General features: G+C 38.3%; 1 protein-coding gene across 1 annotated transcript; it reads right to left on the bottom strand.

The window, feature by feature from the left end:
- Positions 1 to 7,389: 7,389 nt before the first annotated feature.
- Positions 7,390 to 14,335, bottom strand: LOC128523863 (uncharacterized protein YafE-like). Its single transcript, XM_053496014.1, has 7 exons — positions 14,140 to 14,335; positions 13,084 to 13,285; positions 12,385 to 12,545; positions 10,175 to 10,388; positions 9,315 to 9,415; positions 8,329 to 8,466; positions 7,390 to 7,703 (listed from the first exon to the last, which is right to left on the bottom strand). The coding sequence occupies exons 2-7, from the start codon at positions 13,192 to 13,194 to the stop codon at positions 7,613 to 7,615; spliced, it is 816 nt and encodes a 271-aa protein (XP_053351989.1). The 5' UTR covers positions 13,195 to 13,285; positions 14,140 to 14,335; the 3' UTR covers positions 7,390 to 7,612.
- Between the last annotated feature and the right edge of the window lie 724 nt (positions 14,336 to 15,059).

A 15,059-nucleotide genomic window follows, 5' to 3' on the forward strand; every position in this document is an offset into this window, starting at 1 on the left:
TTCTTCAGATTATCCATAAGAAATTTATTCGCAACTCCACTGTCTGAAGTTATATCAGATCACTATCTTGTCTCAATTAAAGTGTGTTATAGTGATAATGTATGCGCAGCACCACGCTACCGTACTAGTCGTACATTCACATCAAATACCACACTAGAGACCTGTGCGAGACAGATTTTTCCGTCCCGCTCCCGCCCACTCCCGCAAGATTCTGTCCTGCTCCCGCCCGCTCCCGCAAAAATATATATTATTTTCTCTCGCTCCCGCCCACAGTATTCAAGTTTTGTCCCGCTCCCGCCCGCAAAAATCCCGCAGGTAAACATATACAGTAAGTAGTTTTATTTTTACTGCTTCTTTCCGCTACTCTGTTATTTGTTTCAATTGCTTCCCTTTTTAGTCTACTGTATATAAAAAAAAAACGGGAAATAAATATGTTTTGTTTTATTTGAGTTTGATTAAATGGAATGATGAACATAGACATGAACGAGGAGCTTTTCAGAACAGAGAAATACACTCAGAACTGTTATAAATAGGCTAATAATCTTGCAATGAAACAAAATAATAATAAACGTTGATTTCTCAAGGGGTCAAACAGAAAAGCATTTGGCCTAATACTGCTTTAGAACGTTAGGCTTTTTTGCCTTCAGCAATGTCCAAACATTGAACATAAGTTATCCTTATTTCTCAATAAATAAAAATAAGTGCTGACCTTGCGCCTGTAAATAGTTTTTATTTTAATTTAGTTGTTCTTGTTGCTTTTGTGCAGTAGATAAATACTATAGTATTTGTTTTCAATAAATTAATTTTTAGATGATTCCATTTTGCGGGAGTCCCGCGGTTAATTTTCTTCTCCCGCAACCCGCACATACATGAGGACCTTACTGCCCGCACCCGCATTCACCCATCAAATCTTGTCCCGCGCCACACTCCGTGCGCTGGGTCCCGCGGTACTCCCGCAGGAGTGCAGGTCTCTATACCACACTGAGTTTTATCAGTAATCTCCCAGAGTTAACAACTTTGATTGGATTACCGTCTGATCCCACAGAACTCGATCAAGCGACTGAATATTTAAAGTCAACGTTATTATTTAATACCGTAGCCAAATTAACTAGAAATAAGACCACTTCAGAAATCTCCACGTACAATACCACATCGTACAATAGTGAGGACCTTTATGAACTTTTTAAATAATACAATTTTAAATATCAGACATAAAATTGAGGTTTTGAAACCGGACAATGCAATTGATGCAGATATTAAACTAACTATGTCAAATTGGAACCTAGAATACTTTTCTCCCCTTGAAGAGAATGAACAAATTTTACATCTCTTCTGCAAATTCATCAACTTGTATATTAGATTCTATGCCGACACATTTTCTTAAACAGATAGTACCAGCAATAACAGAACCCCTGTTGAGAATAATTAATTCTTCACTCAGCATTGGGTATGTTCCAAAACCTAGCAGTAATTAAACCGATTATTAAGAAACCTGACCTCGACCTCTGTCAGCTGTCCAATTACAGGCCAATATCAAACCTCCCGTTCATCTCTAAGATGCTTGAAAAGATAGTAGCGGAGCAGCTATGCTTATATCTACATAGAAATAGCATACATTACCTGTATTAGTCAGGATTTAGGCCTTATCACAGCTCAGAAACAGCACCCGTTACAGCAGTAAATGACCTCCTATTGGCCTCTGATCAGGGTTGTGTAACTACAGTATGCTTGTTTTACTCAACCTCAGTGCAGCGTTTGACACCATTGATCATGGGATTCTTCTTCACAGATTAGAAAATGTAGTGGGAATTAAGGGTACAGCCCTCTCCTGGCTCAGATCCTATTTGACCGATCGTTATTCAATTCAATTCAATTCAATTCAATTTTATTTGTATAGCGCTTTTAGCAATTTTCATTGCCGCAAAGCAGCTTTACATAGTCAAAAGAATTATTTAGGTTTGTATGAAATGTGAATTTGTATGAATCAAAATGGTCAGTTTGTCCCTGGTGAGCAAGCCGAGGGCGACAGTGGCAAGGAAAAACTCCCTGAGATGGTAAGAGGAAGAAACCTTGAGAGGAACCAGACTCAACAGGGAACCCATCCTCATTTGGGTGAAACAAAAGGCAGTAAATGATCTGCATTTATACAGTGTGTAGGGTGGGAGGCAGTTCAGCTATAATAGCTGATGTTAATTGATGTTAATATGGAGTCCAGGTAGTTATTGAAGACCCAGGTAGACTTGTAAGAAGTTCCAGTCATGAACTATCGAACTGTCAAGTCCCCAGAGAAACAGTTGCCAACACCAGTCAAGGCCAGAACCATTTTCTAGGTAGAGAGAATCATTCCCAGACACCAGACGCATCCCAGAGAGACACACGGGGCATCCATGTGACGAGATCTTCAGCCAGAAGCGGGGCACCAGGATGGGTCAGACAGGTCCGGAGGGCAGAGGGAGTCTGGATCACTGGCAGCTCAGGAACGACATGTGTAGCTCGACAGAGAGAGAGAGAAAGAGTGAAAGGGGGGGACAGGAGGAGAGAGGAAAAAGAAAGAGGGGGGGAAAGAGAAGAAGAGGAGAGATGGCAGTTAGGTATGGTCACAGTCACACAATGTATAATGTGAATGTATATTAACTGTAGCGTGCAAGCAGAGACTCCGGCAGGACTAACTATGACAGCATAACTAAAAGGGAGAGCCAGAAGGAAACACAAACATGAGGGCTTCCTGACATGTAAAGCAAACAATCCCCTCACCGTCAGCAAACCTGAGTGATCAATGAGAGTGAGGAAGACAGCATCCAAACATACCAGTTCACCATAATACTCTACGTCCATGAGTCCCCCAGATCTGCTCCTTTACCTATGGCAAATCTATTTATAAAAATGCTCGGCTAAATAAATAGGTTTTTAGCCTGGACTTAAACACTGAGACTGTGTCTGAGTCCCGAACACTATTTGGAAGACTATTCCATAACTTTGGGGCTTTGTAAGAAAAAGCTCTGCCCCCAGCTGTATTTTTCATAATACGCGGTACTGACAAGCAGCCTGCATCCTTTGATCGAAGTAGGCGTGGCGGATCGTAAGACACTAGCAGTTCGCTCAGGTACTGCGGCGCGAGACCATTTAATGCTTTATATGTCAAGAGTAGTATTTTAAAATCAATGCGAAATTTCACAGGGAGCCAATGGAGTGAAGATAAGATAGGGGTGATGTGCTCATATCTTCTGGTTCTGGTGAGGACTCTCGCTGCTGCATTCTGGACTAGCTGAAGCTTATTTATGCATCTAGCTGAACAACCAGACAGTAAGGCATTACAATAGTCCAACCTAGAGGTGATAAAAGCATGAACTAGTTTTTCTGCGTCGTTTAGCGACAATAAATTTCTTATTCTGGCAATATTTCTGAGGTGAAAGAATGCTATCCTGGTAATATTATCTACATGTGCTTCAAATGAAAGGCTGGAATCAATAATCACACCAAGGTCTTTCACTGTTGCATTTGATGGAACAGAAAGGCCATCTAAAGTTACGGTATGATCTAAAATTTTACTCCTAGCTGTATGCGGTCCTATGACTAAAACTTCTGTCTTATCCGGATTTAGCAGAAGGAAGTTAGTTAGCATCCAATTTCTTATGTCCTGCACACATTGCTCAATTTTAGTAAGCTGTTTTTTCTCGTCAGGTTTTGCTGAGACATATAACTGTGTATCATCAGCATAACAATGAAAACTAATACCATGCTTACGGATTATGTTGCCCAGAGGAAGCATGTAAATAGCGTGATCAACAGTGTCAAAAGCTGCACTGAGGTCAAGTAATACAAGCATAGTTACACAACCCTGATCAGAGGCCAATAGAATGTCATTTACTACTTTAACGAGCGCTGTCTCTGTACTGTGATGAGGCCTAAATCCTGACTGATACAGTTCATGTATGCCATTCCTATGTATATATGAGCATAGCTGCTCCGCTACTATCTTTTCCAGGATCTTAGAGATAAAGGGGAGGTTTGATATTGGTCTGTAACTGGACAGCTGACAGGGGTCGAGGTCAGGTTTCTTAATTATTGGTTTGATAACTGCTAATTTAAAAGATTTTGGAACATATCCAATGCTGAGTGAAGAATTAATTATTCTCAACAGGGGTTCTATTATTGCTGGTACTATCTGTTTAAGAAAATGTGTCGGTACAGGATCTAATATACAGGTTGATGAATTTGAAGAAGAGATGAGTGAAATTAGTTCATTCTCTTCAAGGGGAGTAAAGTATTCTAGGTTCTGGTCTGACATGGCTAGATTAACATCTGCATCAATTACATTGTTCGGTTTCAAAACCTCAATTTTATGCCTAATATTTACAATTTTATTATTAAAAAAGTTCATGAAGTCCTCACTATTGCATGATGTTGTTGTGGAGATTTCTGCAGTGGTCTTATTTCTGGTTAATTTGGCTACAGCATTAAATAAGAATCTAGGATTATTTTTATTTTCTTCTATAAGAGTGGAGAGATATGTTGATCTAGCTACACTAAGAGCTTTTCTATAGTTCAGGATGCTCTCCTTCCATGCTATTTGAAATACTAGTAATTTAGTTTGACGCCATTTACGTTCTAATTTCCGAGCGTTATCAGTATGTAGAATTAAATGGTGATTATTCTGCATGTTCTCTAGGGGAGTTTGGTGTTCCACAAGGTTCAGTCTTAGGCCCACTGCTTTTTGCCCTATACATGCTTCCTCTAGGCAAAATAATCTGTAAACATGTTTTATTAGTTTTCATTGTTATGCTGACGACACATAGTTATATGTCTCAGCAAAACCAAATGACATAAACCAGATTACTAAAGTTGAGCAATGTTTGCAGGACATAAAAGATTGGATGCTAATTAACTTCCTTCTGCTTAATCCTGATACGACAGAAGTTCTAGTCATGGGACCGCATTCAGCTAGAAGTAAGATTTTAGATCACACTGTAACTTTAGATGGCTTTTCTGTTCCATCGAGTACAACAGTAAAATACCTCGGTGTGATTATAGATTCCAGCCCTTCATTTGAAGCACATGTAGATAATATTACCAGAATAGCATTTTTTCACCTCAGAAATATTGCCAAGATAAGAAATATACTGTTGCTAAACGATGCAGAAAAACTAGTTCATGCTTTTATCACCTTTAGGTTGGACTATTGTAATGCCTTACTGTCTGGTTGTTCAACTAGGTGCATAAACAAGCTTCAGTTAGTCTGGAATGCAGCAGCGAGAGTCCTCACTAGAACCAGAAGATACGAGCACATCACACCTATCTTATCTTCACTTCATTGGCTCCCCGTGAAATTTTGCATTGATTTTAAAATACTACTCAGCGCCGCAGTATCTGAGCGAAGTGCTAGTGTCTTACGATCCGCCACGCCTACTACGAACAAAGGACGCCTACTTTTTCTTACAAAGTCCCAAAATTATGGAATAGTCTTCTAAATAATGTTTGGGACTCAGACACAGTCTCAGTGTTTAAGTCCAGACTAAAAACCTATTTATTCAATTAAGCATTTTTATAAATAGATTTGCCTTTGGTAAAGGAGCAGATCTGGGGGACTCATGGACGTAGAGTATTAGGTGAACTGGTATGTTAAGATGCTGTCCTTCCCACTCTCACTGATCACTCAGGTTTGTTGATGGTGAGGTGATTGTTTGCTTTACATCTTAGGGAGTCCTCATGTCTGTGTTTCCTTCTGGCTCTCCCCTTTAAGTTATGCTGTTATAGTTAGTCCTACCGTAGTCTCTGCTTGCACTCTACACTAAATATACATTCACATTATACATTATGTGACTGCAACCATATCTGTTATCTCTCCCCTTCTGCTCTCCCCTTTTCTCTTTCCTATCTCCCCCTCTCTCTCTTCCTTCTCTCTGTCGAGCTACACATGTCGTTCCTGTGCTGCCGGTGATCCAGACTCCCTCTGTCCTCCGGACCTGTCTGACCCATCCTAGTGCCCCGCTTCTGGTTGGAGATTTCGTTGCATGGATGCCCCGTGTGTCTCTTTGGAATGCGTCTGGCATCTGGGGATGGTTTCACTCTACCATAAAGACGGTTCTGGCCTCAACTGGTGTTGACAGCTGTTTCTCTGAGGACTTGACTTGGCTGCGGTTGCTCTATAGTTCAAGATTGCAATTGTCCCCAATAACTACCTGGACTCCATATTTACATCAATTAACATCACCTGTTATAGCTGAACTGCCTGCCACCTAATGCACTGCATAAATGCAGATCAATTCCTGCTTTCTGTTTCACCCAAATGAGGATGGGTTCCCTGTTGAGCCTGGTTCCTCTTAAGGTTTCCTCTCAGGGAGTTTTTCCTTGCCACTGTCGCCCGTGGCTTGCCCACCAGGGACACAGCGCATCACTTTCCCACATTTTGTTATGTCACAACCTCATTCTAAAATGAATTAAAAAATTTTTTTTTTCTGAATTCTACAGACAACACTCCATAATGACAACATGAAAAAGGTTTATTGAGAATTTCGCAAATTTATTAAAAATAAAAAAAAATTGAAAGCACATGTACATAAGTATTCACAGCCCTTGCCATGAAGCTCAAAATTGAGCTCAGGCGCATCCTGTTTCCCGATCATCCTTGAGATGTTTCTGCAGCTTAATTGGTGTCCACCTCTGGTAAATTCAGTTGATTGGACACGATTTGCAAAGGCACACACCTGTCTATATAACCAAGCATGTAGTCAAAGGAATTGTCTGTAGACCTCAGAGACAGGATTGTCTCGAGGCACAAATCTGGGTAAGGTTACAGAAAAATTTCTGTTGCTTTGATGGTCACAATGAGCACAGTGGCCTCCATCATCCATAACTGGAAAAAGTTCAAACCCACCAGGATTCTTCCTAGAGCTGGCTGGCCATCTAAACTGAGCGATCGGGGGAGAAGGACCTTATTCAGGGAGGTGACCAAGAACCTGATGGTCACTCCTTCAGAGCTCCAGAGGTCCTCTGTAGAGAGAGGAGAACCTTTCAGGGGGACAATTATCTCTGCGCAATCTACCAATCAGGCCTATATGGTAGAGTGGCCAGAGAGTCTCATCAGATCTGAGAATTTAGTTTCTCATGGTCTGAGAGTTCTTTAGGTGCAAATACTTATGTACATGTGCTTTCTCAATTTTTTTATTTTTAATAAATTTGCAAAAATCTCAAGTAAACTTTTTTCACGTTGTCATTATGGGACGTTGTGTGTAGAATTCTGAGGAAAAAATAAATTTAATCTATTTTAGAATAAGTCTGTGACATAACAAAATGTGGAAAAAGTGATGCGCTGTGAATACTTTCCGGATACACTGTATGTGCTGGGGCTGATATCATGACAGACTGTAAAAGAAACTCAAATCACAAATGTAAAATAAAGACTTTATTAGCTTTTAGCTTTTGAATCTACATCTAGAAACAACTTACTATGTTTTAAAAATCTCTGTGCTAACACGTGGTAGATTTCTACAAATAACAATAATTTGATCCATTTAATAGTGCACCAATGTGATCATTACAAACAATAAAATATGGATGAATAATGTTCTGTTAGCCTTCATGTTAGTCTTCGTTTAAATCAGAGCGCTTCTCTTCACTGTGGTTTACATGCCAGCACACAATAGAAGTCAGTAGTGAACTCTAAGTTAGTCTCAGGTGATGAGACGCCCATTTCCTCTAGAAGCCTGAAACAGAATGGAGGTTGAATGTGTTAAATATGTGTTTGTATATATAAACACAATGCAAAAATGTCTTTCATAATAATACACTTACTTTAAAGCATGTAATCACATAAGATGATAATATGGAAAGTATATCAAGGCATGATTTTATAGGAAAATAATTAACAGTAAGGTGGTGTGATGGTGTTTTATCTGTATGCTATTTACTTTGGAAAACAATAATTGTAACAATAGCAATTAATCAAACAACTATATTTAACAGAGAACACAATGCTGTACCTTTCATCTGTTTGCACATGCATTTAAATGTTGTGAAATGTCCTATTATCATATTATAGCAAATATATAATGCTACATAATAGACTGAAGGTACTTCAGTAGCATAATGTATTGCCACTGCAAAGTTGATTATTAGCCCATAATACCACATCTCGAAGGAGTTTATCCCCCTAATACTAATATAATTTGTCCAGTTTCGTTATTTAGCACAAAATGATGTGTTTTTTTTGTCTTTTGTACAGTACACATAAATCGTAAAACATCGTCAAGACAAATTAGCTTCTCTTACCATGTTATCTACAGTATATAATACTGCAAAATTATTATGAACTAAGAATACACTGATTACCGTGTCATCATTGACTCTAAAAGAGCAGTTGCTTCTTGAGGATTTGTCCTAAAGTAGGTCTGACAGGAAGAGAAAGTCTCCACAAAGCCGACTACACCTGCAACCGTCATCTCCATCTTCAGTGGAATTCTTTCAATCCTTTCAAAAGAAAGTCAGTTTACAAGTTAAAACAATGTTATTAAACAAACATAGGATGTATAACTTGGATGTAGTATAGATTTTAATATACATTACTGTTGGCAACATGCAATGCAAAGTATGAATGAGACACTAATAGACCAACACTTACTCTCTACCTACAACCTTGTAAATTATGAGTAATTAATTTATAAATATACAAACAAATCCCACAATCTACAAATAAATAAATAAATAGTCTTTGTTAAAGAAATACAGCATGCATTGTGTTACTAATGAACCTTAATAGAGTATCACACAACATGACTTGGACCACTTGTAGGAATTACACCTATACAGAGCTCCTTTGTTCCTGCAGTTTGTAAATATCTATTCCTAAACTGTGTAATAACAACGGCCTAGTGTTACAACTGTGCCATGATACTCAGAAGCAATCCTTCCGAGCTGATTGAGAAATTTTTCAATTAATAGCACTGATTAAACAGGATCATTTAAAATGCCCACAGTGTTGAACAAAATTACAATAGCTTTTTGGTTTGGGAAAGTGCTGGGGCAGCCAAGGGGCAACCTCAAGTTCAGAAAAATTAATCCAATCCCCGAAAGCTGTAAGCAATTGTATAAAGCAGGGGTATCTTATCCTATCCGCAATGGGTTGGTGTTGCTGTACTGTAGGTTTTCATTCTGACCAAACAGAAACCAGAATGGCTGAGAGCCAGACTGACCTGATTAACAAGGTGACTTGCACCAAAATCTTTTCATGATGCTAATGAATGACTCAACAACTACTCAAATCCATGGATTGATGCTATGTCATGAAATGGTTTATACAGATTGTCATTTGCATATACCTTTCTTTGTCGGCGAAGGGTATTGCTTCAAATAAAGCTTGCAGTCTTCTATTGGCTATTACCGCCCGAGAACTAGAATAAGGTTTGATAACCTTCTTTACCTAGTGAAAAACAAACAAAAAATACCATTGTACAAAAAAGTAAACATACAGTAGAATAAAAGTCATCTGCAGTACACTCTGACCATTACACCCACACGCTTTCTGAACATCCCATTCCTGATTTAATCTCAAACTGCTGCTATAGTAAGTTTCAGTCTTTTCAGTAGACTTTCCACTTTTGGAGTGTGACTATGGAGATTTGAGATCATTCAGTCACATGAGCATTAGTTAGGTCAGGCACTGATGTTAATGGAGAAGGACTGGGGAAGCCTGTTGTGCACTCATTGTTTTAATTATCCCCAAAGGTTTTCAGTCAGTTTGAGGTCAGTGCATTGGAAACGTAATACAAGTTCTTACATTCTAAAACCCTTAAAAATGTATCCAAGGACCTTACAGAGAAATTTTCATGCTGGAACATTTTTGGGCCCCACAGTATTAGTAAAAGGAAATTCTAAAGCTTCATTATACAAAGAAAAGTCTTTGAACTTTGTGGCAACAGTTTAGGGATGGATCATATATGGGTGTAATAGTCAGGTCATATACTTTTGGCCATATATTATGAAATTTTTAAAATCCTTAAAATTTAATCTGACATAAGAACAGAGCTTTGCTTCTATGCTGATTGAAGCAAATTGAAGCCTCTCTGCTCAGAAACCATATCATTGTTCCTATTCCTTAGGAGTCCGATGGGATGTTCCTGTCCAAATGGCATCACCAGTTTTTTTACAAACCTTTTTGTTTTGTCCTTATAGTTCTCACCTCTGCACAAATGTTGTTCAGTTTGTCACTACAGGATCCATAATACAGATTAAAGTCATCAGTGTAACCCAGAAGAGCAATACACCCATGAGGCTTCAACACACGTGCTGCCTCCTTAAGGAATGGTTCAGTATCAAACCAGTGAGCTGCAGATGCTGCAGTCAGTAAATCCACAGAACCATCAGGAAATGGCAGCACCTCTGCTGGACCTGACCTGTGATAAGCACAATGTCAACAACTCTCCATTATCATTCACACTTTCTTAATTCAATTAAATTTATATAGTGCTTTTAACAATGGTCATTGTCTTAAAGCAGCTTCACAAAAATAAAATACATTTTTTTTAAGTAAATTTTTGGAAGTGTGTATGTGTGAGAAAAAAAGTGTCTAAATAATAATGAGATGAATGAATGATGAATGAAATGTCTCTGATGAGTAAGCCAAGGGTGACAGCGACAGTGAAAAACTCCCTGATATGGCAATAGAAAGAAACCTTGAGAGGAACCAGACTCAATCAGGGAACCCATACTCATTTGGGTGATAACAGATAGAAATGATATAACATCATGTGTGTTATCCAGGTGAAAGTTCAATATAACAGAAGTTCTTTAAATTAACATGAAGTCTGGTTCTGCATAGGGACAAGTCAGTAGGTGCAAAGGGCAGATGGGGTCTGGATCACTGGAAGCACAGGAGCAGCATGTGTAGCTCCAACCATCATAAAGCAGAATCCAGCTGGAGCTGGTCCTTCTCTGGATGCCTCAGGAAGTGTAGCTCCAACCATCATAAAGCAGAATCCAGCTGGAGCTGGTCCTTCTCTGGATGCCTCAGGAACCTCACAGGGTTGGCCTTTGTCTACTTAAGCCGGCACAATCTCCAGATGCCTCGGGATGGGTGGAACGTGGTGGATTGTAGCGTTTTAGAAGACTGGTTATGTATGTAGGAGCTAAACTATTTAAAGCCTGGTATGTAAGTAACACTATTTTTTAATTATTCCAAACTGAACAGGTAGCCAGTGCAGGGGTAATAATATTGGGGTTATATGATCATATTTTCTGGATCTATTGAGAACCCTGGCAGCTGCATTTTGGACTAACTGAAGCTTGTTTATTGAGGATGCAGGACAACCACCCAGTAATGCATTACAATAGTTCAGTCTGGAGGTTGTGAATGCATGAACTAGCTTTTCTGCATCAGATACGGATAAGATGCTTCTAAACTTGGCAATATTTCTAAGATGGAAAAAGGCTGTTTTTGTGATATTGGAAATATGATTTTCAAAGGACAAGTTACTGTCTAATATTATGCCCAAGTCTTTTACTGTCGAGCTGGTAGTAATAGTACATCCTTCTAAACGCAGGCTGAATTGTGAAAGCTGTTGTGTAGTGGCTTTTGGGCCAATAAGTAAAATCTCAGTCTTATCTGAATTTAATAAAATAAAGTTATTGGTCATCCAATCTTTTATGTCCTGGACACACTCAGTTAGTCTAGACAACTTAGGTATTTTGTCTGGCTTAGTTTAGATATATAATTGGGTATCATCAGCATAAGAATGGCAACTAATCCCATGTCTTCTAATGATGTTACCCAAGGGAAGCATGTATATTGATAACAGCAGGAGTCCTAAAACTGACCCTTGTGGAACCCCATATTTCACTGGCATTACACCAGACGGTTCTCTATTTAGATCTACAAAATGGTATTGATCAGACAGGTATGATCTAAACCATTTTAATGCCTGTCCCTAAATACCTACGTGATTTTGTAAGCGATCTATGAGAATATTATAATCTATAGTGTTGAATGCAGCACTAAGATCAAGTAAGACTAGTATTAAGATGCAGCCTTGGTCCGAAGCTAAAAACAAGTCATTTGTGATCGTAACTAGTAAAGTTTCTGTACTATTATGGGGCCTGAAACCTGACTGAAAAAACTGAAATGATGTTTTCCTGCAAGAATGTGCATATTTGAGCTGATACTACTTTTTCTAATATTTAATCGGTCTGTAAAAATCTTATTTTTTTATCTAATTGCTTGTTTGATGGCAACATGAGTGTGTTCTTACAACTGTTCTTTAAATTTAATTTTAAAAAGCTGAGATCATATTGTCCTTACAATTTAAAATTATTTTTTAGTGCACAATGCATCATCTCAAATAAAATGTTTTACACAAACACACACAGAGAAAGAGAAAACGCTTTGTGGCAAACCTGTAGGTGACATTGGCAAACCCTGGCACTGCCCTGGCTTCCTCCACCTGGGACTCACTGACATCAATGCCCACTACTTTTTGGAAGTGAGGGGCCAAAAGCCGAGTGTTCTGTCCCGTCCCACAGCCCAGGTCCACAGCAAGCTCACAAGGAGGTCCTTTCTACCAAACAGACTGCATTTATATTTATTCATTCACAGTTATTAATGATCAATTAAGCTGAGCAAATATATGTCATTTATATAGCATGAATTATTTACATTATAATAGATGAATTTAAAACAGTAGGAAATTAACTTAATTGGCTTTTTTGATGGCCAAATCTTGCTTTAATACTTTAAAAGTACAAGACTATAAGGTAGAGATTTATAAGTTCAAAGTCTTGCATTTTGTCTAATAAACAAATCCAGTGTTAACTTCGCATTTAGTTCAGTAGGCCTACTGTAATTACACCATGTTTGCACAATTTTATAAAAATATTTGTAACATTAGAGTATAATCTTTTATTACTTCAAAATACTTCCAAATGTTTTAATAATGTTTACATTACCTTAGCTTTAGCTAGTGCTTTTCATCCAACATAAGCGTATAAGCTCAATTAGGTATGGTGTTGAACCAAGAAGCCAAAACTTTATAGTGTTACAGCAACTAAGGTAGTATTACAGAAATGAATGACTGCATGATTGAATAACTATCCTACCTTTTTGTTTAGGTACTCCAGAATGAGCTCCATAACACTATCAGGTGGATTTATGCGATATTTTTGGTAAATTGATGCATGGTGTTTCTCCTCAAACAGCCTGTGGGCCATGGCAGTCTAACTCTCAGTTAATTTTCTCTTCAAGAGTGACTCAGCAAGTGTTTAAGCTTTTGTCCCTGCTTACAGTCCGGTTGATCATTCACTTAAAAAAAAAAAAGAAAGAGAAAGAATAGAGTTAGCACTGTCACCTTGCACATCCAGGGTCCCAATCCGATTCCCGTCTCTGTGTGCATGAAGTTTGCATGTTCTCCCCGTGCTTGGTGAGTTTCCTCCCGGTACTCTGGTTTCCTCCCACATTCCAAAGACATGTAGGTAAGGTTAATTGATGTTCTCAAATTGCCCATAGTGTGTGAATGGGTATGTGAGTGTGTATGTGTGTGTGCCCTGCGATGGATTACTACCCTGTCTAGGGTGTACCCTGCCTCATGCCCTAAGCCTCCTGGGATAGGCTCCAGGCCCCGCGACCCTGAATACAGAATAAAGCAGTATAGAAGATGAGTGAGTGAGTGAGTGAGTCAGAAAGAATAGATGCCAAAAACAGACTGTGTTGAATATTATCACATTTCATTGATTATAGTGGAGACTGGTGTAACTGGTGTGAGTTTATCACTCACCAACTATTTATTAACCACTCTTGATCATTCACACGCGTTTTAGTTTGGAAACATTTAGTTCTTTTTCTATACATATAAGCAAAACAGTTACAGAATAATGTAAGTGGTAATGTGACTGCATTTTAAGTGCATTTTTGCTCTATGCTTAACCTGTACTATAAATACTTTACTGGAATAGCATACAGGAGTCTCTCAACCAGGGAGTGTGCAATAGTGATGGGTCGTTCATGAACGATTCGTTCTTTTTGAACGTATCTTTAACATGACTCAGATGAACGAATAGTCTCGGAGAGTGATTCGTTCATTTTCTATTGGGCGCGCATGCGCAAAGCATCGCAAAACCGCAGTATGTTATATGCAGAAAACATAAATGAGTCGTTACCTTTAAGTCTTTTCGGTCCTGAGTCGTTTGTTCTTTTGTCACGTGACTCCCATAGAGGCTATGCAGTGCAGTACACAGGAAACTGTATTGGACGGTTCTGCAGTTTTTAATCTTTATACGCAGCAAACAAAATAAATCCGGAAAGCAGTCATGGAAAGCGGAAAATGAAGACAGTATCAATACACTGACACTTTCACGGCACTTCCACCTTTTCTCGCGAGATTTTCACAAATCTCTTAAAGAGACAGCACATGTTTCTGAAAACCTCCCATTTCATTCTTCTGTTTGTGAAATTTTATAATAAGAACGAAATCATAGGTCGTGTTTACGAAATCTATGGTGTAGTTATTTCACAAAGTTTATGAATAATAATAATAAAAAGATTTGGTTAAACGATCCAAGACTATAAAGCTTTGTTTTTTACCCTTAGTTTTTTTTTTTTTTTTTAAGCATTTTGTTACATTTTATTTTTAATTGAAGATAACACATTTATACTTTTTCACAATACTTATCTATATTCAAGATCTGGAATAGTGTTAGTCAACCTCTCTCTCTCTCTCTCTCTCTCTCTATATATATATATATATATATATATATATATATATATATATATATGTATATAGGTATATATACTGTACATATAAACAGTGTATTTATTATTTATTATTTTTTAAGGATAGTAAACCAGCCCACCACTCTTCCTTGTCAAAGTCACTCAAATTCTTAGGCTTGACCCCTTTCCCCAAAAAATATCTCACCCACGATTGTAATGAGAGATACAGTATATATTAGAAATCCACTTATTGTGTCACCTGCCTATTTCCTGTTTCTGGGGACTTTATGCAGCAACATGGTCAACAAGGTTCCTACACTATTGTCTTAGGACTTATGTTGAATCACCACTTTGGGTAAAGTCATAA

The sequence above is a fragment of the Clarias gariepinus genome, chromosome 5 (genome assembly GCF_024256425.1).
Source record: "Clarias gariepinus isolate MV-2021 ecotype Netherlands chromosome 5, CGAR_prim_01v2, whole genome shotgun sequence".
Classification (NCBI taxonomy): Eukaryota; Metazoa; Chordata; class Actinopteri; order Siluriformes; family Clariidae; genus Clarias; species Clarias gariepinus.